Source organism: Cavia porcellus, unplaced genomic scaffold, assembly GCF_034190915.1.
Source record: "Cavia porcellus strain 051 isolate PalLab524CR breed Dunkin Hartley unplaced genomic scaffold, mCavPor4.1 scaffold_23, whole genome shotgun sequence".
Taxonomy (NCBI): Eukaryota; Metazoa; Chordata; class Mammalia; order Rodentia; family Caviidae; genus Cavia; species Cavia porcellus.
The window spans coordinates 34,162,034-34,188,151 of NW_026947506.1; the positions used below are offsets into that span (position 1 = coordinate 34,162,034).

Below are 26,118 nucleotides of genomic sequence, written 5' to 3' on the forward strand. Positions count from 1 at the left end.
GGTGGCAGAGATGAGCAGACAGGGCAGGGTGAGTCACAGGGCTTGGGCCATGCTCCATGTTGCCTTGTGTTCTGGAGTTACACCATCTTGGCAGTCTTCTTGCCTTGGGGCTGTGTGCCTTGGGGCTCCTTCAAGAGGTCTAGCTAGATACTAGGGAAGATGTTTATGTCCCCTCAGACACCAAGGTAATTCAAGACTGAACAAGGGCTCCTCACAAATTTCATACCTTTCTTTCTTTGCTTTAACAATTGGAAACATAGACTTGACCAAGTGACTCCACTGCACAGTTGATTAGTTAAACTGAGGCAGAGGCCAGCATGACCCTTGGCGTGGCTGAGCATGTGATATCTTTGCAGCCTCCAAGGGATGAGAGCCTCAATGGGCTTCTGCAGGGATACCGTATCTACTACAGGGAGTTGGAGTCTGAAGCAGGCACCAGCCCAGAGGCCAAGATGCTCAAAAGCCCTTCCGCACTGCGAGCTGAGCTCACAGGTGAACCTTTCACCCATACCTGGGATCTCCCCACACTGGGCAGGGGATTCTCAGTGACCTTCTACCATTGGGCCTGGAGGGGACACAGACCTATGCAGCTACCTAGGTCACATAGTTTGCAGTGGTAGCAAGCATAGTGCACATTTGAGGTTGGTAGGGCACAGCTGGGGGACAATGGGACCTTGAGTGCCATGGACAAAAGAAGGACAAGCACCAGACCTTAGGGAAGCACAGCTGTGGTGTCTAGGAATGGCATAGGCTTGAGAGAGAGGCTGGCCCAGCCTCATCACAGCAAAGGCAGACTCTACTGTTGTCACCCCTGGCCTGACTTGGGCCTGGCCTACTCTGCCTTTGGCCTGGCTGTCACCAAGGCAGCCTCAGGAATGGCAAGACCGCCACGCCCACCCCACCCCACATCCTCTCTTGGAAGGAGCTAGAGGCTTTCATCTCCTGGCCCCCCACCAAGGTGTCACAGAAAGCCCAACCTGCCCTTGACAAGGACACAGGTGGAAGTAGGTCTAGGAATGTAGCCCTGGGCAGCACCTTCCACATCTCCACTCTTCTCCCTTGAAGTCTGCTCCCCAGTACTCAGCCTTTCCACCAGATACCATAGAGCCTTATATACACACAGGTGACCCTGATGGGTTCAGGAGCCGCACTGCTGATCCTGAGGAAAGAGAGAGGCTGTTTTTCACCTTTGCCCCACCAGGAAGGTGTCCCTTGCTGGTGACCTGACGTTAGCATCTCCCTAGGCTCTGTGCACAGAAGGCTCAGCACATAGTGAGGGTAGGCACATATGCTGGGTCACACACGGGTTCTTAGTTTTGGTGATCTCAGGGCAGAGCTCCACAAGTGAGCATCAACTAGCTGACGACCCTGCTTTCTAGCAATATCTGGGAGGAATTGTGTCTGAGTCTTCCCTGGTATAATGCTTCCCAGGCAGAATGGCAGGCCAGACACTGCACACAAGTTCAGTTCCATCGAAGGGTGGCCCCCTCCACCTGACTCAGACTGGTGTTTTTGCTGTTATAGGAAAAGCTTCAGTAGCCTCAGGGCCAATGGGAGGGGTATGGGCACATGGGAGCTTGCCTCCTCCCCTCATGTCTGCTTCAATAACTGCTTCCATTTGTGCTAACTGCCTTTCTGCTTTGCTTACCCCTGATAGCCCAAAGCAGCTTCAAGACCGTGAACAGCAGTTCCACGTTAACAACGTATGAATTAACACGTAAGTGTGCACGTCTCTAGCTGGAGGCCACTGTGATCAGACCTTGCCAATTAGGCTCTCAGTGGACCAAGGGAAACCAGGTTGGATTAATGGTTCTAACTTCTGGAGTCCCCCACCCCACTCCAACACTGGTTCTCAACATGCTGAAATCATCAGGGAACAGGAAAGGAAACGTCTAGAGGGTTTGCAGTCCTGGCTTCTGGTCTCCTGGGCTGGGATGGAAAGGAAAGTCAGGTTGGACAGGATCTCCCCTTTGACTCCATTGGCCCTTTGTTTTCTTAAATTGTGACAAAATGGACATGGCATACAATTTATTGTCTTAACTACTTTTAGTGGGTGATGATGATCCACTTACCACCATCCACCGCCAGAACTTTTCCATCTTCCCAAACTGAAACTGTGACCTCATTAAACATGAACTCTTCATTCCCAGCTCCCACCATGCTGCTTCCTGCCTCTAAAATCCAGCACCTCTGGGGACCTCACATGGACAGGCTCTTCTTCTGTCCCCTCAGGCCTGGCTTATTTCCCTGAGAATCCTGTCTGCATGGTTCATCGCCATGTCCATTCTTCTTACGGCTGAATAATTTCCACTGATTAAACACTGCATTTTGTTTGTCTGGGTTTAAACTGTGCAGCTTTCTCTTTGGTTTTTGGCTAAGGATGGGTTTCAAGATTCAAATGTGGGGGCATTTGCTTAGCATTCATGGTGCTCCTAGATTTGGTCCACAGCACCTTAAAAAAATCTAATTTGTGCATGGCAGAGATCCCATAATGTGGTTTTCTTTGATGCAGAGAATGTGGCTGGGTTAGAGTGGATGGGGGCTGGGGTAGGGGAGCCAGGCCTTTCAGAGCCCCTGTGACAGTTCTTCATAGGCCTCATCCACACCACGCCATTCTACCCCACATGTTGTGGGCAGCTGACCCATCCCCTGGATAACAGGGCAGGATTTAGCCGGAGATGTGTCTTCCTATGCCACACTCCTTCCCAGACTGTCACATGTCCAGTGGGTCTTCTGCTTACCCCATCACTCTTTCTCCATGTTCGCTGCTCCTGTGCACATATTTACGAGCTATCCACCCTGGACCAGGTACCTCCCTCAGCAAAGCAGCAAGTTAGAGCTCGGGGATCCTGGAGTTCTGGCTTGGAGGGTCCCCAAGCTGGAGGTCATGCTGGGTTTTCAGCCTCCTCCTGCCAGGACTCAGTAACCAGGAGAGTCCCTGGGTTGAGACCCACTAGCCAGCCTGTGGGGGTACAAGAGTGCTTCATGTGGGCTGATCTCTGTTCCTGCTAGGGTGAAAGTCAGAGTATGGGATTCTGACTCAGCGGAGGGGCAGGACAAGAGGGCCTCTCTGGTCTGACTCATCGAGGGAGTCGAAAGTGTGGGCCTGGTGTGGATCCAGTACTCATCCCAGTGGTGACATATGTAGGGCCTGGCAAAGTCACATGAGCCCCACAGAAGTATCCCCATGGGTCAGTTTTTGGCTTCAATGTCAGCTTCTCTCTCCCTGTCGCTCAATGTGAAGCCACCTATCTGTGTCACTACAAACATGGCTTCCCACACATAGCCCACACACACATCCCATACTCTTCACACACAGCCCACACACACTGCACACACACCCCACACACTTCATACTCCCTCACACAGCCCATACACATGTTACATGTACCCAACACACACCCCCACACACCTCACATACCCCACAGACGCTTCACACATACCTCACACACATCGCACACGCTTCACACACACCACACACACACTGCACATGCTTCACACACACCGCACACGCTTCACACACACCGCACACACACTGCACATGCTTCACACACACCACAGACGCTTCACACATACCTCACACACACCGCACACGCTTCACACACACCGCACACACACTGCACATGCTTCACACACACCGCACACGCTTCACACACACCGCACACACACTGCACATGCTTCACACACACCTCACACACGCCACACATATACCCCACACACACCACACATACCACACACACAAGTCACCCTCACCCTTTTCTTCCCAGTACATGATCATGAAAAACTGAAGGGATTCGGGTCTGCTTATATTTTTGTAATTTCTTTTAAAATGCCAAGGTCTTCCTGCACCTGTTGGTCCTCTGGAAAGATCCAGGCCAGGACTGGCTGCGACTAAGCCCTGCTCGGGGAAGGCTTTGGGGCTGCCTTTCATGAGTGCAATGGGGCAGAGCTTCCTGCTCTGTGGGATTGACTGCCGGGAGGGGAAGGGAAGTGACGTGTAATAGGGCTGGAGAGCTCTGTAGGAAGCATTGTCACTGTTCCCTGCCTCCCTTTCGGGTGCTGGTTTCTGTAGTGTGACCACAGAGGGAGCTTCCTAAGGTGGCCCCACTGCGGGCTGACCAGTCTCCTTTACCTTCATAGATCTGAAGAAGTACAGGCGCTATGAAGTGATCATGACCGCCTACAACGTCATCGGCGAGAGTCCTGCTAGCGCGCCTGTGGAAGTCTTTGTCGGTGAGGCAGGTAAGCTCTAGGTGTGCCCTGCCCTGCGACCACAGGGAGCAGAGCTTAGTGGCTGGGACCAGAAGCCCTGCTCTCCCTCCTTGAGTGTGTTGTGGCTGGGGAGAAGATTTGCATGTCATGGCTGGAAGAGCCTGGCTTAGCAGGGTTCTGGGCTCTTTAACAGCTCAAGTGAATGGCCATGTCCTGCATTGGTGACCTAAAGGGGCTGTCTTATTGTAGTGCGATGACTTTGTTCCACAGAGATATGCTCTTTACTCAGTGAGGGTTCCAGCGTGTGGGAAAAGGGAACTTTGGGGTCTGGAGGTGTGAGTGTTTGTACTTAATCACCCACCCGTTCGTTATTCTGTGGGTGTCTTCAGTGGCCCTGTGACTGGAGCCAGCTTCATTCATGGCAGCATCACATTCTCTAGGTCTACAGAAACCATGTGGCTCTCAGTGTCTACCCTGATAAGATGTGACTCCTGGGTTTCGTTCAGGGATATCCCTTTGCTAAAACTAACATGAAATAAGACACATATTATGACTCCAGCTTCACTTGCTCTTCCATCTTCCTCCCGGCCTCATTAATAAGGCCACACTGTCTACACTGTCCCTACTGACTGGGGGATTCCTACACTCAGGAGCTCAGCTTTTAGCTGACAGCTTTGTATTTCTGTGGTGCAAGCTTTGGACTGCTGCTCAGGTGGCCTGAGCAGATTGAGAGATGACACTTCAGGCCCAGGACAGTGAGAATGTCCCCAAGAACAGAACACCAGCCTTGGTGGAAACACTGAGCAGCCACAAGGGAATGGGTTTCTGGGCCAGAGGATAGAACTGTACATGGTAACCTTTGGCAATTTAGAGAGGTCATTGTTGGAAACCAGACAGTGATGTAGAGAGAATGATCAGGCAATGTTTGCATGTATGTAAGGATGCAGAAATGAAGCATATGTGACTCTTAGCTCTCATTCCTCAGAATTCTGCCCTGGGGTCACTCAGTTTTTATAATTGCGGTTGGAGGTTTTATAACTGCAGCTGGAAAGGGACTTACTGACAGAAGAGCCATATACTGGAAAAGGGACGTCACCAGTGCCCCAGCAGAGGATGATTCTGGCAGACTGCACTCCTCCAGAGTATCTGGGAATCTGGGCCCTATGAGTCACCAGGTCAGGGATGGAGATCATACGCCACCAGCTGGCAGGGATTTACAGTACCTGAGCTGGCACGTGAGAGTTATGTCTGCCACCAGCCTACACCACAGACATGGCAGGCAGGATCCAGGGCTCAGGGCTACAAGGCAGAACCCCGAGAAAGAGAGGTACAGCAAGGAAGGAGACCAGGCAGTGCCCTATAATGACACAGTGCCAGCTCCCAGTTCTGATTCTAGGTTTTGTTTGTTATTGTAGTGAGATACCTGTAGCATAAAGTGTGTCATTTTAACACTTGTTAAGGGCACAGTTCAGGGCATTAAGCACATTTATGCTGTTTGTGCAGCCATCACCACCATTCACCTCTGGAACTTTCTTATCTTCCCAGAGAGTCCAGGCCCACTGACCATTTCCTTTCCCTTCTTCTCTTCTTCTCAGCCCCTGACAACCTCTAACTTACTTTCTATCTTTAAATTTGCCTATTCAGGGTATTTTCATTGAACAATGCAGTGTTTATCCTTTTGTGCCTAGCTTCTGGTACTTAGCATTACATTTTTGAGGTTCAACCATGTTGCCTTGTATCAGAACTTTCTCTTTTTCTTGTCTGAATAATACGCCATTGGATGAATAGACTACATTTGTTAACCCATTCTTGTACTGGTTGTTTCTGTCTTTGGATATGTAAGGAGAGCTTTCAGGAACACTGAAGTCCTGGGTATTTTATAGTAGTGCTAAACTAGACTGGAATCCCTGTTCTGGAGTCCCTTGCTCCTTCCAGCCAGGGGTGTCCTCCTCTTTTACCTCCTCCCCTGCACTCCCCTGCTACCCATAGGCCCTGACTTGAATATCCTCTCAGGCCCTACTGCCTGGATCTCTCACATCTCACAGAGGAAAAGGAAGCCCTGCCCATTCTGCCTTCGTGATCACAGCCATTGACCCCACAATACTGGGAGAGATGCAAAATGGGGCACCCAGAGAGAACTCTGAATGCTCAGGGAACCAACCAGTCTGAGCACAGAGAGCATCTCTGCCCTTCTTAAGCCCACAGAGCAGCCTCTGGGCTCCAGGATTCCCTGAAGGCTCTGATTCTTCCCCCTTCAGGCAGGGCCAGTCTCCTTCTGTGTGGCACCGTGTGAAAGGCCCTGCCTCTCACTCATCCATGGCACTGTCTTCTCTCCAGCACCTGTTGTCAGCACAAACCCATGGCTGCTTCTCCCTGAAGGGTCCCTTGCCCAGAGTTAGTACCTGCATCACTCCTGCCAATTCATTTCCCAAGTACCCACACTGGGCCGTGGTCAGGAAGCATCCATGGACCCCTGTGCCCAGGGTGTACCCTGGAGCTCTGCTGCCGTCAGTCCAGCGTGTTTCTCTTCCCCCATGTTTACCCCCAGAGAGACTTTGCTGGAAAGAGGAGGACAGCCAGTTACTCCAGCTTCACTGGCAGTTAGTCATTACCGTTCCAGTCTGCTTCTTGAGGCCCAAGAACCCTGCTGCAGTAATTCTCTTCCATCATGAGAGGTATTGCTAACATGTTGACGATAGCAAGTAAACCTTCAGAAAATAAAACTGCTGCTTCGGCCAATTTCTGTTCACTTGGTTAGGCACTCCAGATAGCACAAAGTAGTTGGCCTGACATGCTCATAGGCTGTTTTTTCTTTTTAAATTTTAAAACAAAAAATAATAAAATGATACAGAATTTCAAAGCAATAGATTAACAATGATTGATATATTGTATATTGTGATCTTCAAAATAGTTGTTCAGATTACAAGATATAGGCATGAAAACATGATCAAACATTCAAACAATGAAAGTAAAAACTATTCCTTTTGATGAACTAACAGATTAGTAGTATAATCATCTATCTTGTGTGTGTATAAATATATAAAATCTTTTTCTTTCTTTTCTCCTTTCCCCTATCCCAGTTGTTCTTTCTTTTTGAGCAGTTTCTTTCCTTTTCACTTTCACAATATCTATTATACATTTTGGATCTTATTTACTCTTTCAGATTTTTATACTAGGAAGACAATATAATATTTACACATTTGAGTCTGATTTGTTTCACTTATGAGTATGGTCTCAAGTTTTTATAAAAGCCTCAAGTTTATCCTTATTTATAGCTAAGTAGTATTCTATTATATAAAAATACCACATCTTATTTATCCATTCCTTGATTGATGGGCATTTCCAAGAGTTAGCTATTACGTATTGTGCTGTTATAAATATGGATGCACGTATATCGCCTGTGGTACTGTTTTCAATTCTTCTGGGAAAACACCAGGAGGGAAATAGCTGGATCAAATGGGACCTCCAATCCTTGTTGTTGAGGAATCTCAACACTGATTTCCATAGTGGTTGTATTAGTCTATACTCCCACCAACAGTGGAAAAGCTTTCCTTTTCCCCATGACTCCTCCAGCATATGTTACTAGTTGATTTATTGATGACAACCTTTCTTTCTGGAATGAGATGGAACTTCAGTGTTTTTTTAATTTGCATTTCTCCAATGATCAATGATGTTAAACATTTTTTAAAATATTTGTTTTCCATTTGTACTTCCTCATCTGAGAAGTGTGTATTCATCTCAGATGCCCATATTTGGATTAGGTCTTAGAATTTGGAGTCCCTGATGTTTTTCAATTCTTTATATGTTTTAGATAGAAGCCCTTTGTCTGAGGGACAGTTGGTTAAATTTTTTTCCCATTCTGTGAGTTTTCTTTTCACTCTGTGGGTGATTTCTTTTGATGTGTGAAAACTTTTTAATAAGATGAGATCCCTGTTGTTGATTCTTTGAAGTATTTCCCACGCAGTTTGTGTTTTGTTCATGAATTCTCTGCCTACCCCTATGTCTTCAAGATTTCTACCTGCCTTGTCTTCCAGTATATTTAGTGTTTCTGTTTTAATATTTAGATCTTTGATCCATTTTTACTTTAGTTTGGTGTATGGTGATAGATATGGGTTTAGTTTTGGTCTTTGGCATGTGGAATGCCAATTTTTCCAATTACTCAAAAGTCTTTTTAAAAAACACATATTGTCAAGCACAGTGGCAGATGCTTACAATCCCAGCACCCTGTGAGGCTGAGGCAAGACAACAAGTTCAAGCTGAGCCTGGACAACTAGTGAGACGCTATGTCAAAATAAAAATATAAAAAGGGCTGGGGATATAGCTCAGTGTGAAGACCCTGGGTTCAGTCCCTGGTACTGCACAGGAATTTAGAGAGAGGCAGGGGTGGGGGGAGACAGAGACTTAGCTGTGGTTTCAGGAGTAAATTAGTGGGTCTGAGGTTGACTCTGTCTTTTACTAGCTTTGTGACAGTGAGCAAACTTTAACCACTCTAAGCTCCAGTTATGGCATAGTGGGGTAACTTGTGAGCCAGAGTGAGGAAACCCAGCTTATCATCCCAATGATGTGCTAGATCTGCCTTGCCCACAGAGTGAGTACCTAGAATGTTCCTGGCCTGGGGGTCAGTGACCGGTCAGTGTTTAGTGAAAGAATGAATAGGTCTTGATGTGACTGGCTTCATCTACATAATGATGAGATGAGTAAAGTGATGTTTTTCAGGTCTTTTCCAGCCCAAATAAATATTTAAATCCTGTTAACCTTGGGTGAAAAGATAAGTTTCTAAGTACCCATGTTATAAATTGGTAAAAATAATGCAGAAATCAGGCCTCTAGTCTGCAGGAGGTGGAGCCTTGATCCACATGAGCTCAAGTCAAATGAATCATGTTTTAGCTCCTTGTGTTAGTTCATTTTCTGCTATAACAAAATTCTGGTGCTGGGTGACATATTAAAGAAGAGTTTATTTAGCTCATAGTTCTGCTCAAGGACATTAGCACCAGCTTAGCTCTGGGGAGGGCCTCATGGCGGGTGATATCACAGTGACAGGGGGACATGCAAACAGGAGACATCTTAAGGTGAGACAGGAAGTGGGGGCCAGCATGGGGGCAGGGTTGCTTTTTCATAACAACCCTCTCTGAGAACTATCAGGGCTCACAAAGGAGCTACCTTGATCTCTTACAAGGGCTGTGCCCCCAATGACCTGCCATTAGGTTCCTCTTGTTAAAGCTCCCCTTCCTCATCACCACTTTGGGGACCAACTTCCAACCTGTGAAATTTTGGAGTGTACACATAAACTATATCCAAAGCATAGCATTTCTGTAACAGCCCAGATATAGAAACAGCCTAGAATTCAGTGGTGGCAAACTTGTGGCACATGTCCCACAGCCAGCTATTTGTTATCATTGAAAGCTCTAACAGGTTCGTCATCACCTGGTAGAGCTCCAGGCCAGCAGGATCCAGTGCCTCAACAAGCTGCTGCCCAGTTGCCTCTTGGTTCCATGTCCCTCTCAGTTGGCTCCTTTCTTAGTTAGACTTTTCCTTAAGGTGGCCATTTGGGATCTGGGAGCAAAAGGTTTCTCTCTTTCTGCACTGTCTAAGCAAAATCCCACTGGAGATTCTAGTTGCTTCAGCTTGACTTTAGTCTTCTCCATTGCTAAACCAGGTGCTGTGGATAGTGACTTAAGGTCCCCAAAGCCAGGGACTTATGTCATCCCTGCCTGGACCAAATACACCAAAATGCAAATGTGGAAGCAATGCAAAGACAACCCTTAATTGGTTACCATTGTGTTCTTACTTTATGAGGTTTTACCATGGGGAAGTTCATTGTTGTATAACTGCAAGTTAGTTGGCACCTTCTGGCTGATTGAACTGAAGTTTCATTTTTCTTTAATACAGACATTTGTAGGAAGTAGCCCCAAATTTCATTTGGTGTGTGTGCACAGTTCATGGTCCAGAGGGCCTCTGAGGCATAACTGGCTTTGCTTGGGGATTCTGAAGCCTGGTATCCATGTCTTCTCATTCCAACAGGCCCAGTGTTCTCAGCTGGTTCTCAAGAAATCCTTCACATTTCCTTACATCTTGGGGAAATGTGTGATTGTGTTGCTGGCAAATTGTTTTCCTCTATGTCATTTGCTTTTAATTCTGGAGTGTTTACATTACTGTGTAGTTGAATTTCTAGACCTGTCACATCTCTGTCTCGCACTCTGCAACTTGATGGGTACATAGATTTTCTTCTGAATTTTATGGGTTCATCTTTTACCATTAAAGTCTTTAATCCAGCTGTACTTTATTTTGGCAGTTGTATAAAATGAGCCTCTAAACAGATTATTTTCAGAGACATTTTTCTGCAAGTAGAATTCACTGATTGATTGTTTATGGTGTGTCGTGTGTTTTAATCCTTATACACAGTTCAGACTGTCCAAGGGCTTGCTCATTTCTAGAGATATCTTTACCTGTGCCCTGATGCCACTAAACTTTTCACTCATCACTACACATGGTTCGTATTTAGGAGAACTTGTCTTATTCTTTTTTGTGTTTCAAAATTCCTCAGCCATTCTAAAACTTTAGTCGTTTTGGCAAGTGCTCAAGCAAACAAGTTGTACCAGGATCAAATTACAAATTGACACAGGAATTGCTGGCATCTTCATTCACTTCTTTCCTCCCCAGGAAATGGCCTCCCTCTCCTTTCGCATCTTGTAGTGGGGTTGGCAGTGCTTTTAGCACATCCTGCTAGTTGCTTATGGGTCACTCCTAGCCCTTTTATCACAATTATTACTGTGAACTTAGCTAGCGTGATGACTTATCCCTGCTTTTCCCGCAGCGCTTGCAGCCGGAGGCTGGGGTTTACCTAATTTTTGAGACACATTAAATGTTAGTCCAGAAGAAAGAATGACCTCAGGCCTGGGGATGTAGCTCAGTGGTGAAACACATGCTTAAGCTGCTCAAGGATGGCTCTGCGTTTGCTCCCCAGCACCAGGAAAAGAAAAAGATAAAAGAGCAATTTTATTTATTAAGTCTTTATAAAGGAAGCCAGGATTTGGCTGTCCTATATCTTATGGGTAGAGGCTGCCAACTGCAGGTCAGCAGCCAGATGTCCTGAACTTTGGTCTTTGGCTCTGCAGTTTTTCCCCAAAAGAGAATAGAAACAGGCACATTAACTCAGTGTTCAGAGTCACTTGATCACTTTGGGCAGCATTCAGGTTGGTTTTGGCATGTGCGTTGTTTTAGAAGACAGAAGAGCATCTCAAAACTATTGGTTCAGTGTTATTTTAAAAGAATGAAGAACATGCTGTAGAATGTGTGTTTTACCTTTCCTATAATACTACCAGTTTTTAATTACTCTTGGCTGGGATGAGAGAAAAATACAAAGCTTCTAGCTGTTTCAGCTCCCCCTAGTGACAAATAAAGCCAGTCCTAGAGCCCATTAAGTGAAATTAAATGGATTCAGAGCTGTGCTGGTTTGGAAATGTGTTTATAATGAAGAGTACGGCAGTTGCTTACAGGGTAGTTAATGTAGTTACTTCAAACTTCCCAGGGCTGTGCTATCTCGTCATTGCCCATCAGTAGAGTGCCTAAGCGACCAGTAACAGAACACTTGGTGATGACCTCATGCAAACCACAGGTAATTTCCATGGTTCCAGGGGTCCCCATCTGACTGCCCATACCATGAACACTGTTGGGTGTAGGCACAATGCAGCCTCACATCAGGAGAAAGCAAATGAGTGTCTACTGGTAACTATCACTGTCATGGTGGCCCAGTGGGCACTGCTGTCTCCAGATCACAGAGGAATCTTTGATTTCAAAGATGAATAGAGTCACATTTCATCAGGATGCTAACGTCTAGGGCTCAGAGGGCTCAGGGATCCTTTCTGCCTCTGGGGCTGCAGCTCAAGATGTCTACTCCCTTAACACAAAAACACATCTCTGAAGCCATAACTCGGAGTTCAGACTGAATCTTCCTGGGAAGATGCCTTGCAGGGGTCTTTCTGTGCACAAAAAGCTGGCCACTCCCTTACCACACTAACAAAGACAATGTCATTTGAGTCTTCACTGCCACTTCCAGCACATGTGACCAAGGACCCCTCTTGGTGAATCCACTGAGGCAAGCTAGCAATGCTTTCTGAGAAGAGCACTTATGAGCAAGTGGGTGGGGCACCAGCAGGGTGAGAAGGGCGGGCTGTGCTGAAACAAGAGTCCAAAGACTCACATGCTCTCAGGACCAAGCCCTCACACATACAGGTGAACCCAGCCTGGGGAGGCTGGCCAGGAGACAGCCTCATAAATGCTGGGTAGGGCTGTTCCTGGCCCCTCATCCAGAAGCCCTGAAGGTTATCATCCCTGCCCCATCATCTGTGCAAGTCTCAGCTCCACAACCCTGTTTCAGTGTCTGATGCTCCTTGGAAAGGATTCTACCTACATGGCCCACAGTCCTGAGTCAGTGCATGGCCCTGTTCCCTGGGACATGCTCTACTATGCTGTATCATCAGTCCATTGAGATGGCTCCACTTAGCATCCATTTGCCTAGAAGATCGGGGCAACAGGAAACTCCAAGGCCCAGGCTCTGCCCTGGAAGAGCTCCTGCTGTCTTATGTGGGGTCTTTCCAGGATGCAAAGCTCTCTGGAGGGTTGGGCCATGTGTGTGTCAGTGAGTTCAGTGTGGACTGGAGTGGGGGCTGGAGCTGAACCTGATACTCGACCATCTATCTCAACATGTCTAGCCAAGAATGCCAGCATCCTTCAGACCTGGCATCCCACCTGGAGGGGTCCATACCCAATCCTGTGGTCACAGTGACCCTAGAGGGAGAGGCAGATTTGAGAGTACTGTGACTATAATCTCAACCATCCACAGTTCAGATAGACTAGCCCAGGGGGCTCCAGCTCTGCCATCACCTCCAGACTCCTCAGCTTCAGACCCTTCTGCCCTGAATCTGTACTGCTCATAGCCCTGGGCTCTTAACTTCACAGCCAGTGCCCCTCTGCAATGGTCCGTCCCCTTTCTCTGTTCCCTTCAGCACGGGCTACAGTCTAGGCTCAGGGGCCAATGCAGGGTGGATGCTGTGAACAAAGTTCACACTTTTTCTATAGAGACCTAGACAGAAAATTATTCAAGAGGTTGAGACAAAGGCCTTGTGGCCCTCAAATCTTAAAGTATTACCTGAGCCTTTATAGAAAAACCTTCTACCCTCTCAGAAAACAGCTTGGACCTTAGAATCAGACAGATCCAAGTTCAAATCTAGTCCATTCTGGGGTGCATAACAACTCTTCTGAGCCTATTTTTCTCCAGATCACAAGATGGAAACAAAATATTTCTCCAACAGCACAACTTTTGTAAACACAGCTACATCGGATACATTGATTAATTAGGGTTGTAAACTGCCAATGCACAGCACCTTTGGTTCTAATGCAACCAGGGTCAGACCCGGAGTCTCACTGTGATAGGAAACTGACTCCGCCTGCAAGGAAAGCAACAACAAGAAACAGCCATATGGCACAGCCAGCCATTGTGGTTGGGGAGAAGCTTGAAACTCTGCTTATCTAATAGTGGGTGGTAGTAGTGTGAACTGATGAGGAGTAAGCACCACTTACTAATGATGGGAAAACAAAGATCATTTCGGGATGAAATCTGAATATGTTCAGAGGCAGTATGCTGATGGAAAGCTCAGAGCTAACTTTTGAAGTTGAAATATCTGCCAGGAAAATACATTTATTAGTATGAGTCAAAAATGCTCTGGCCTCAACCTTCCTTTCCTATTAAAATACCTGTTCCTCAAATACCATTTTAAAGCCATCAATTTCTTAGGATGGCTACTGCCATATGCTTGCAGATCAGCTGATGTCCTACTCCCAGGCTAAGGAAGGGAGGGTACCTCGTGTCACTCTGTGGTTGGGGGGGTGCCCCCTCAGGGGTTCTTGGTGTTCAGTGTGACAGTGTTCAGAGGTGGGGCCTTTAGGAGGCAGAGCTTGGTAGGAAGTGCTTAGGTCCTGAGGTCATTTAGAGGCAGACCCTCACAGGAGGTGGTGGGACCCCAATCTCTGCTTTCTGCCTCACCGTGTAACCTCTGCTCCCACCAGTGCTGGTGACAAAGCTGGAGGGGGACCCTCCCCCAAGCCTATTTGCATATTGTTTTGATTTTCAGCATCCAAAATGGGGCTAAATAAACCTCTTTTCCCTACAAAGTTAGGCTACCCTTGGTATTTTGTGGTAGTAATACAAGATGGACTGATGTCCAAGCCTACTTACAAAGCTATTAGTAGTATTCTATTCCTCAAGGGCTGTTGGGCTGTAGCAAACCTTTTAGAGACCGAGTGCCCAAATTAAAACCTAAAACCTACTTATTCATCATGTGTCAAATCAGCAATTAAACCTGAATAATGAGGTTTTAGTGTAGAAAACACAACTTTTGTCTTCAAAGAAAAAACAGAATAACAAGACTTGCAGTGATACACGCAGCCCACTGTAGCTCACGTGGCATAGGTTCACCACCGCTGTTCTAATGCCTCGATTTCTGGGGGCTGTTAGCCAGAAGCCTTCTTGCATTCCTTCTTTGTAGGGCCTTCTCGTGGAGCATCTCACAGCTAGGCTGTTGCTTCACTGCAGCCAGCTAGCAAGGGGGCAATAGGCCTCCCACTGACAATATGGAGCCCTGTCCCCCATCCCAGTTCCCTAGCAATCCCCTGGTTGGGGATGGAACAGAGTTGACCCTACATCTCAGGGAAGAAACCTGTAGTAAAAGACATGGGCTCAGCTCTCCTGAAATCCTGCTTTCCAGGAGCCAGTCATTTTGTTTCATCCTCTTCAAGTTTGGCATTTTCCCATCTTTAACTCATAATATGAGGCTCAAAGAGAGTAAGCAGAATGCCCTGAGTCATGCAGGTAGACCCAGGTGTGAGGACTGAGAGCCTAGGGGTCTGACCCTGGCATAGACCTGTAGTCTAGACCACATGTCAGTGACTTTACTAATGACATCCTGGTGGCCAGTTTCCTGATGTCCTCCTGGGATTTCCTAGAGCAGTTTTTGGTTCTGGCTAAGCACAGCAGGTGAGAAAAGATGGAGGGATTTGGTGCCCAGAGGAAGGGTCAAGCAGCCAGTGTGGTACATGAGGAAGCTGCTGGAGACCCAGGTCTGGACTTCCCACCACTCTTAGGGGATGTAGGAGGAGGGCTCAGAGTCAAACTGCTGGCTGAGCACACTTGAACTCACACATCTACCAGCTGTGACCTTGGGCTGGTTGATCTCCCTCGGCCTTGGTATCTCATCTGTGAAATGAGGCTAGTGAATAGTAGGGTGCTGAAGACTGTGTGAGTCAGATCAAGGGTGAGCAGAGTCACCTAGTGCACAGAAATGCCTGCAAGGTCAGCAGCAGGACCTCTGTGCACATGTCACCTGTGACATGATTAAGGCTAGAAATCACCTCCACCTGCTTGTGACCTCAAAGCCCTAGAGAATTCTGGAGAGAGGGGATTCTAGGTTGAGAAAAGGATGGTCTACATATCTCACATCCATTATAAGTTTATGAAAGATGGGCTTCTCACTTGGAATTCCCTGTTGTGAGCATTTTAAAAATTATTGGATAGCTGAGCAGGATGATGCACACTTGTAGTCTCACCACTAGGAGGATTGAGGCAGGAGAATTTGAAATTCAAGTCCCATCTGGGCAACTTAGCAAGACCCTCTACTGGGGGGTGGAGGGGTTAGATGAGGATGTAGCTTGGTGTTAGAGCACCTCAGGTTCATTCCCTTGTATCACAAAAAAAGAAAAAGTTTAGTAACACCAGCTGAAGTTCTCTGTGTGACCTGCAGTACTGGGGACTAGGATTTGGACTTCTTGGCCCTTCAAGGGTGCTGGGAATTGATCTTCCTTTTTCAGGACAGCAGCCATTCAGATGCTTTGCTCTTGGGATTGTTCTCTTGACAGGAGTTTCTGTTTCCTGGCTCACTCACCTAGACCACCAAATCCTCACTTTCTGACTCTTGCATCAAGATGCTGCTCTCTATGTTGCATTTAGACCCCTTTATGCATGGACAAGGCCCCAGAGGGCATAAATTACCCAGATCTAGAGCATGTCTCCAGATATCCCTGCTACAGAGAACAGATAGGTTGGGAAAATCTGCAGAGGAGGTAAACTAGTTAGAGAATTCTGTTTCCTGTTTACTTAACGAGAAGTCAGAGAGAATATTTGACCAGGAAAATGTTGATGTAATTATAGTGAATTGATGAGTATAGAATTTTAATTATATAAAGAAATACTTATTTCATTATAGTAAAGCATTAACAATGATGCTCAAATTATCAGTTAAAACCTGTCCTACCAAAACAACTGAAAGTAGAAAACTAGTGTGGTCTGTCACTCTAACATGCATCTGGCAGAAGCAGGTGTTCAGCATGACCAAGGTGATTCAGCAGCAGCAGCAGCCCTGCATGACCAAAGATGACCCTGGCAGTAGTAGCTACCTGCTGTGGCCAAGGGCGGCCCTAGAACAGGATGATGGTCTGCTTACTGTGAACCAGCTTTCTCACTTTGGACTTCTGCTCCTTCCTTTCCCACCTCCAAAAGTGCCCTTGCTTTCTGGTCCACTGTCCCATGGTAAATTGTCCCCATTATTTAAGCCAAATGTTCTGTCTTCTAGAAACACACACATCCCCAGCAAGAAGCAGTCTCTCTTGGCTCTGTGAGTGTGTGCTCACCTCTACCTTGTGTTATCATTACTGTAATTTCTCTCCCTTGTTAAACTGTCTTTTGCATCTGTGTATCCATCCAACCCCAGTGCTAAGCCCACGGCCAAGTTAACATCCAAGAAGTGTCCAGCAAATGTGCACTCAGGAAATGAAGCCTCAGACCTCACTGGCCCCAACACCCACATGACCACTCACCACCATGTGGCCTGCCGTCAGAGTTTGCTATGCCTCCCTTCCTCCTGCTCACTATTTTAGATCAAGGCTCATCTAGTCTAGCGGATGTGAGAAAGGGGGGCTGTGGCCACATAGCCCTCACAGAGCAGAAGCTCTGGAGCTTCTGCGAGGTGGCAGCCCTTCTTCACTGTCCCCATGCACTGCTGCTGCTATTCCTGTATCTTTGATCACAGAGGATCTTGTAGTCCATGGAGTTAGCAGAGGCCACTACAAGTCCCACAGGTCTGCCACTGTCTAAAGTCGATAGATGAATCTCCCACCATAGGAAGTATATTTTTGTTTTGCATTACCAGGGAATGAAACCAGCAAAGCCTTCACACTGATCTATACCCCTAGACATTTTTAATAATAATTTTATTTTGAGATAGAGTCTCACTAAGTCATTAAGTTGCCTAGATTGGTCTCAAACTTGCCATGGAGTGGATATCTGAAGGGGAGAGTGAAGAACTGAATGAATGAGCATCCTTCTCACTGCAGAATCAATTCCTACAACTCTGAAACCTCCCATGCTCTCTCCGACCTCTGCTGCCCTGCCAAAGGCCACGTGCAGCTGTCCCTCATCCTCCAGGATCCCCTCATCATCAGAGCTCCATCCCAAATGCCAGCGGAGACCTGAAACTGTCAATGCACTGTATATGCTAAGTTTTTCTATCTGTGTATATGCATGATATAGTTTAGTTTATAAACTAGACACAGTAAGCAATTAACAACAACTCATAATAAAATAGAGCAGTTATAACACTATATCGTAACAAAAGTTACCTGAATATGGCCTTCCTGGATTTTCCATTTAGGATTTTTGGACCAATGTTAATCACAGGTGGTTGAGACCACATGGAACACTTCTCTTTCCTTTGAATGTGCTGGTGCGATCTGCTTCTTCCCTACAGCGAGGCCCCTACGCTCCGAGGAGAGGGTTGAGTCCAGATGGGGTACCGGGTCCTATAGCAGTAGGGTCAATCAGATCTGAGAGAACTTGGAATAAACAGAAAATAAGACTAGGTGTGGTCGTGTATGCCTGTAATCCCAGCACTTGGGAAGCTGAGGCAGAAGGATTGCTGGGAGTTCAGTCTGGGCTACAAAGTAAGTTCAAGGCCAGCCTGAATTCATAGTGAAACCCTGTTTCAAAAAGACAAAAAAGAAAGAAAAGAAAAAAATAAATGAAGACTGAGCTGGGGACAGTGTCTCCAGTGCTTCAGTGTCTGTTTCTTGATCCAGCTGAAACTGATGGCCACCCTGGGCAGCCAGCCCAGAGTTGAGTGAGGTAGATGGAGTGCGGCTGTAACTGCTTTGTGGGGATTCCCCGACAGCCTCCACCCCACCCTTTCCTGGTAGAGGCAGCAAGTCCAGGGAGAGCCAGACTGTAGTCTGGCTCAGCACACAGCACCCAATGTAGTAGGTCTCCCCAAGCAACCAGGCAGGATTCCAGAAAATTTCAGAAACCTCTAGAACACTGCTTATAGCTGTCAAATACAGGATGCCTCTGGAAGTCCCCAAGCCTTCTATGTTACTAGTTAATAAAGTTTCTCTCCAAAGTCGTCCCATTGCCCTGGTGCAGGTACAGGAACAATCCTGTTGGGACTGGACGCAGATAGTTCTGTCATAGCATCATCAGCTCTGTGTGAGACCTACAGAGCAGATCACAGCCTTACACCATAACCTTTCCATTCACCTCTGATGCTCTTTGTAGGCAATCTATGATTCAGCAAATCCAGAAACTGCTGCTTAAAATGCTTTTGAAAAATAATTTCATGCATTTTAAAGGAATATGCTGGCTGTTATTTGTGTTCTCCTTGTGCCACAAATGTTAAGATAAGGAAACAAAAAGACAGTGACTGAGCCAGTACTCCATCGACTCCCCAACCGCACATGTGTTCCTTGAATGAGGCTTGCATTCAGCGTTGGGAACAGCAGGGCCTTCCTGAAAGTCAAGTTCTCCTATCAGGCTGGAGATCCAGCAGTTTTCAGGAGCCAAAAAAAAAAAAAAAAAGAATCTCAAAACTGACAAGCTCGGCTCAGTGTTTACATACATTTCTCTCTTCCCTGCATGTGTCTTCAACAAAAAAAATTCTTTGTTACCTGCAGAATCTTTATAGCACAAAGCACCATACTGCAGCATAGTCAGCGGGAACACGGAAGCATCTCAGCTGCCTGAAATGGCACCAGGGCATTTGTCCAGTGTGTGTGAACCCCAGCCAAGAGACACATGGGCTCCTGGGTACGGGCTGAGGGGGGTTGCCTGCAGCATATGAATTCTGCCAGTTCCTACAGATGGATGCAAGTCCAGGGATATTGCTGCACTGGGTTTGGTTGAGTCTATGTAAAGAAACCCTTAGGGATGTTGGGGGGTTCCTAACCCACAACTGGAGTAATGGCCATGCTCAATTTTGCCTTTCACATTTTAATTGTACAACAGTAATTTTGCAATAGAGTTGCCGATGGCAAACATGCAAAAGACATTAACTTTATTTATGTTTTGGATTATTAATGTGGCTGTTAAAATTCCTCCAGTTAGTTTTGATTGAATTGTTTTTTTGTGTGATTCTGTTGTTTAATGGAGCGGTAAATAAGAATTTCTGATAATGAGGCTGAGCATCTGTCACAGCAACCTGGTGCGGGTTATTAACATTTCCATTAACGGCAGGGTGGGCAGTGATAATATGGAAACCACACAGTTAGAACAAAATAAATAGTCGTGTCAGGCTGAGCGGGTGTTAATTACTATTTTATTCTACATGGAGGGGGGAGCAGAAAGTGAGGAAGGGGCACTGGGGGAGGGTGACTTATGGGGTCATTCTCTGCCCTGTAGGCCTCTCAGCCTAGGTGCTGGCCATCTCCCCGGGCAGTGACCATTTGGTCACCTGTGTTTATAAACAGATTGAATCCAAAGGCAGCTGGCATTCCTGGAGCACAGGCCAAGGTTGCAAGAGGTGAGGAGGACTCAGCTAGCTTCTGCTTTCCCAGAGCCAGGAACCCAAGAAAAACTCCAGACAACTCGCCAGGGTCAAGCGTGGCCCCAGCTTCCACCAGGAGTGTCTGGGTGATGGAAGGGAGTAGCTCCCAGGGGGCAGAGAACAGATCGTCATGAGGAGGTGCCCAGTATGGACTTAAAAAGCAGCATGAAGCTGGAAAAACAGAGATGACAAAAATGTTCCAGAACATGGCACCCACAGTTCACCGTGACCTTGACATGATACCAAGGGATCACCTCCCACTGGGAGGGCAAGAAGTGCTCAGAATTTGGTGCTCAGAATTTGTAGTCAGACCAGACCTCAGAGCAACTTGAATTCATATTCATAGAAATTCATAGAAATTTGACTGCTGGTCCTCAGGGAGGAGTGATAACTCTATACTATCTCTGTCTAGAATGGGGCTTTATAATCAGGACACCTAAGCTTGTGAGAGCAGCACAGATGTCTTTATTTTCTGTACCCTCTGCCACAAACTCAGCATTTCTCCAATCAGGAACAGGAATGTTGGCACAGCAGGATCTGTGGCGGCCATCCCCCAGCTATCTCTGGGACCCCCAGGTGTCCACCACGCTGACGCTGACGGCTGCTTTTATCTTGCAGTAGATGTCAGACCATTCCCTGAGCCTGCGCCCTGTGTTCACCTATATGTTTGTCATTGAATGTTTGGTTAACTTACCTAGAGACGTGAGACTTTTCTGCAATTCTATTTATTTTACTTTGTGGATTTAGGAATGTTCTTCTAGGAGGGCTTGTAGCATACTCTGGTGCAAAGGGTTTGCTCTAATCTGCAGCGACACAGTGTGGAGCTGGCATGTGGTTGTGCCTGAGGCTTCCCAAGCTGGGCAATGTCCAGGGCACTGTCTCCAAAGGTTGTCCTCCAGGGAATTAGGACTTATGTGATCCCTGAGGGGGTGTGGTGGTAGTCCCAGCTGGCTCATGAAGGGACATCCCAGTTACCCTTGTCTCCCCTTCTTTCCTCAGCCCCAGCAATGGCCCCACAGAACATCCAGGTGACCCCACTCACAGCCAGCCAGCTGGAGGTCACATGGGACCCGCCACCTCCAGAGAGCCAGAACGGGAACATCCAGGGCTACAAGGCAAGCTGGTGGGGGTGGCTTTTCCTTCTGCTCACTGTGTGCCCCACAGAGGCCCGAGGCTTCAGCTGGGATACTGGCTCTGCTCCAGGGTGCTGCCTCACTGTGCCCTGCTGCTTTCTCAGCAGCAGATGGACAGCAGACACAGCCTGGAGGCCAGGCCCTAGGTCAAAGCTGCTGGGGTGAGTAGGGGAGTACTTTATGCCCATCACAGAGCAACCCAGGTGGTAGCTTCAGCTCATCCAAAAGTGCTGAGGGCTTATTCCTGCTCTGGACACTTAGCCTTGCAGTGAGAACCCGGCTTCTTTCTGTGTCTACTCCAGAGCCTCCAGCCCATTTGCTGATAGCAGCAGGAAACAGGGTGTCCTCACAGAAAATATGTTCTGCATGCCAGCGTTGCCCTGGATCACTACTGAACATTACTCTCAATTCATTGAGTGAGACTCTGGGAGGGAGCCTGAGAATTGCATTTCTAATGAGTTTGCAGGTGGTATGGATTCTGGGATCCCTACTTTGAGAACCTCTGAACTAAGATAACTAAATTCTGTGAAGATGGAGGAAAAGAAAGGCAGCCAGATATACCACATATCAGGGAGGGATGATTACACAGAGTGGTTTATCTAGCAGCAAAGTACACCTGGCTGCTTCCCTACCCTAAGACCTAAGAGCTCTGAATACCCACAAAAGCCCCCTGCAGAAAACACCCACAACCTTCCCCAGAATTAATGTCCTCATCTGGCCTCAGGAGCCCTGGGTGATCAGTTACCAGATTCTCTGGGCTTACCTGCCCTGATGACTATTGGGACAATTAAATGTCCATTTAAAAATGATTTTTGTAAGTGTTTATGAAAATTAATACCTTCCTCCATAGCAGGGCTTTTACATTGATTAATGAGTTACTGGAAGGTCCTGTGACTGGAGGCCAGGTGCTATTTATGTATGTCCAAAATATGTTTTCTCATTTCCTTAATGATGAAGACATTGAACTTGGATATTGATTACAAGTTAGCTGGGGCTGTGTGAGTGCAGAATCCTCTCTGATCAGCTTCCCAGTCTCTTGCAGATGGAAATCAGCCATGGTCACCAGTCAGGCCTTGCTCCTCACAGGTGTGACCTGGGTATGTGCAAGATGGAATGCTGGCCCCAACTTTCCAGTGTCCCATGTAACCTCTGTGTTGCTTTTACACCTGAGGCACACTGCTCTTGGGGCCTGGCTCAGGCTTAGGCCCATGAGCCAAGATGAATCCACAGACTCGTGTTGTCTTTGGGCAGCTCAGCTGGCACTGGCTGGAGCGGTTTCTGGCCAGCTGTCTAGGGAAGCGGTTCTGGCAACCAACTCAAACCTTTGTACTTAGACATGAGGTTCACCTACAAGCACGTCAGAGCTAACTGAGAGGAAATGCTACCCAAGGGAGGCATGGGCTTTCCCACCAGTTCTGAGCCCAGTGTGAATCTCTTGTGATTTTTTTTCCAGTACCACTTTTTTTCCTTTCCACCTTGTGCTTGCCAGGTGGGTACTGTGCCACTGAGCTATGTCCCTAGCTCTGATCTCTTGTTATTTTGCTGCTTTAATTTCCAAAGTATTTTTGTCACACTGACCAAATATTAAGATATAGGGTTTGAACAAAATGTGAGAACATAGGGATGGTAGTTCAAGGCTGATTCTATGGATGGGTCACAGCAGGGCTAGACAGTGGGTGATCACCTTCCTGTGGGACAAGACAGAGACCCAGCTGGGTGAGCTCAGGCCCAGGACTAGTGGCTGAATGGAAAAGGCCTCTGTCCTCAGGCCCCACTTTGACCAGTTTGACTGAGTGGTGCTTAGACTGCAGCTGAAAACTCAGAAGCACAACCCATTGGCTGACAGCACTAGCACCAAGGACCTGCATCTAGCTCACCAGCCCCCATGTTTCCTGGTCCCTCAGGAGAGGGCTGTCACAGTCCTCCTGGGATACAGGACAGCCTCATCTGGGGGCTTTCTCATGCTCACCCTCAGCCTCATCTTTTCCTGGTAGATCTACTACTGGGAGGCGGGCAACCGGAACGAAACAGAGAAGATGAAGGTCCTGTTCCTCCCTGAGCCCACAGTGAAGCTTAAGAACCTGACCAGCCACACCAAATACCTGGTCAGCATATCTGCCTTCAACGCTGCTGGTGATGGGCCCAGGAGCGACCCCCGGCAGGGGCGTACCCATCAGGCCGGTAGGTAGACACCTGTTTGCTCTCTGCAGGCCTCAGTTAGACTGACTGTGAGATCTCTGGCTTGTGTCACTTCCCTGGTTGTCTCTGGGCCCCATGGTAGAACTCTCTTAGTTTGCACAGCATTTTGCTCTGCCTGTCCTTCACAGTCCCAGCTGGGGATCTAGAGAAGAGAGGCAGGACTGGGGGTGATTCATGCCTCCCAGTGCCTGGTCTTTCACAGTGCTAGGTCAGTGCTAGATGACAATGGTGGGAGCTGGACATGTTTTCTCTGGAGTTCAAGAGGGCAGCAGAGGGAGAAAGGGCTTTGTGTTCACAGCCTGGCCTCAATCCTGATACTCAAGATGCTGTGCAGAGCCACTTGGTCATTTGTGCAGGTCGCTGGGGGTTGAGTTCCTTGTACATTGAAGCCAGGCCCCAAAACCAGATATTGGGCCCTCAGAATAGCACACACCAGGGCCAGGTCTGAGAGCACTGATGGAGCTGTGCTATGGAGTTGTGCTGCTGAGAGCCTTGAACCAAACAGGGCCTGGCAAGTGTACAACAGGCTACCCTTCCAGTGCATCTCAGTTTCTAATGGCCTGGAGATCAGAAGTCTCCCCAGGAAACAGCAGCCCAGCTTTGGGTCTTGGGGCTCTGGGTGATCCTTTGTGAGATCCAGGTTGGGAGACTGTGGATGAAGAAGCAGAGATCAGGGATCCCCAGTGTTCTATGGGCAATGTCGGCAGACTGACACTCCACCCAGAAGACATCCCTGGCCAGGATGCCTGGCAGCTTGTCCAGGAGATGGCTGTGCCAGCATGCCAGGGCTGCCTCCTTTCCTCATCCAGTACCACAAGCCAGTTTGGGAATCTGAGTTGAAAGGATGTGGGTAGCTTGGTGGAGTAGAGTGCAGGGTTGGGCCACTTTGGGACACTGGAATGTGGTGATTCATGGACTAAAGGACCCAAGGACAGGACAGAGCAGAGAAAAAGATGGTGCTACTTCATGAGTGCATCCAAGCAGCAAGAGGTGTGGGAATGGGGAGGCCAGGTGCCATCAGGCTAGGGGGGTGAGAAGACAGCCTCAGTACGTGCCCATCTGCACAGAGTCCAGGCCAGGCTCCCAATCACACACTAGCCTTCCTTTCCACCAGCAGCTTCAACTGCTCAGCCAGCCACATCCTCTCTCAGCCCTACACGGCCATCTGAGCCCCCAAGGGGTTTAGATGGAGGAACACAGGAGTTCTCTGAGACCTCTGGACCCCTGTGAGAGGGGAGAGGAGAGGTGAAGAGGAGAGGAAAAAAGGGATGAGAAGAGGTCTTGTCCACTTCTGAGCATTACCTGTCCCCAAAAGAGCAGGGCAAGAATCCCTGGAACCTTCCGGCAGACTCTGGAAACTGCCATCTGCATTTCATTTTGTTTCCATCCATTATTCATTTTCAAGCATTTGTCAGTTCACCCCCCAGCTCCTTTGTGTTTGATTCTGTCATTTTCTCTGCCCTGTGTTTCTGATTGATCCTAGGAAGTTTGGAGGTGATCAATGAGTCTCCTTTTCATTCAGTGGCATTTAGACTTTTAGTAGGTTGAAAATAACACCTAATAACATTTCCTTTCCTATATGGAGGCACAGACATGTGCGTGTGATCCATAAAGCTGCCTTCGTGAAAGTCATTGCAGTGTTCTCCATTCTTCCAGCTCCTGGGGCCCCCAGCTTCCTGGCATTCTCAGAAATCACCTCCACCACACTGAATGTGTCCTGGGGGGAGCCGGTAGCAGCCAACGGTGTTCTTCAGGGCTACCGAGTGGTATATGAGCCCTTGGCACCTGTCCAAGGTAAGAGCAGAGGGATCAAGGGCAGACACCATGCTCCCTCACTTCTGGGACCCCGAAAGGACAGCCCTTCGTGTCCAAGTCTAGGGTGATGTGTGCCCCATGGAATCATGCCAGAAACATTCCTTGACCTACTCCCTGACACCCAAATGTCTCTTTTCTCCCCTTCCTGAGGTTTTAGTCCTTACCTTCCCAGACAAAAGACTTCTGAATTCTACTCCAACACTGACCTTCCAGATACCATCTACATTTTGAAAAAGGTGCAAATGCCCAGCATCCCTTCCATTTCCCACTCACACAGAAGTTATTTACTAAGCACCTGCTGCATGCCAAGAACTGTTTAAGTGCTAGAATCCACTGACCCAGGAAAGCGAGGATCCTCATTGACTTATGCACTGAGATTCCTGTTCTCCCAAATCCAGAGATTCTACTCCAGGAAAAGAGGCAACACACAAATAATTAAATCAGCAACCAAAAGTCCAACAGTGATGGGTGCTTTGAGGAAGAAGGATGAGGTAATAGGAGTATGTGGGCCTGGGAAGGCACCAGGAGTGAGGGACCACTCGCAGTACAAATGCCTGAGGGAAAACCTTTGGCAGAGGTCTACATGTGCACCATCCTGAGAGGGTAAGGTTCACTGTCACCCTGTGGAAAGCATGCCACGGACCAAAGCTTCCCAAGGTGATCTGGAGTTTCCTGGGGAAGGAAAGTGGAGTGTGAGGACCAACTGCTACAAAGCCAGGTCGTCCTGGCTAAATATCACCCTGAATGCTGTGAACACAAAGAGGATTATTGATCACCCTAAAAAGTCCTCTATCAATCAGAAGCAGGCCCTCCTGAGAGTGTGGAGGGAGAGACACAAAGGAACCCGAGCTGAGGACGACAATGGCTTGATAATGCATAATAGATAAAAACCAAAGATG

General features: G+C 47.7%; 1 protein-coding gene across 2 annotated transcripts in view; it reads left to right on the forward strand.

The window, feature by feature from the left end:
* The window catches only part of Sdk1 (sidekick cell adhesion molecule 1), an 892,505-nt gene that overhangs the window by 826,563 nt on the left and 39,824 nt on the right, over nucleotides 1-26,118 (forward strand). For both annotated transcript variants that reach the window (XM_063234098.1, XM_063234100.1), the window contains 6 exons: nucleotides 357-492; nucleotides 1,658-1,717; nucleotides 4,141-4,242; nucleotides 21,072-21,187; nucleotides 23,200-23,386; nucleotides 25,061-25,198. In XM_063234098.1, the coding sequence (XP_063090168.1) occupies nucleotides 357-492; nucleotides 1,658-1,717; nucleotides 4,141-4,242; nucleotides 21,072-21,187; nucleotides 23,200-23,386; nucleotides 25,061-25,198 (739 nt within the window). The remainder of the gene's footprint in view (nucleotides 1-356; nucleotides 493-1,657; nucleotides 1,718-4,140; nucleotides 4,243-21,071; nucleotides 21,188-23,199; nucleotides 23,387-25,060; nucleotides 25,199-26,118) is intronic.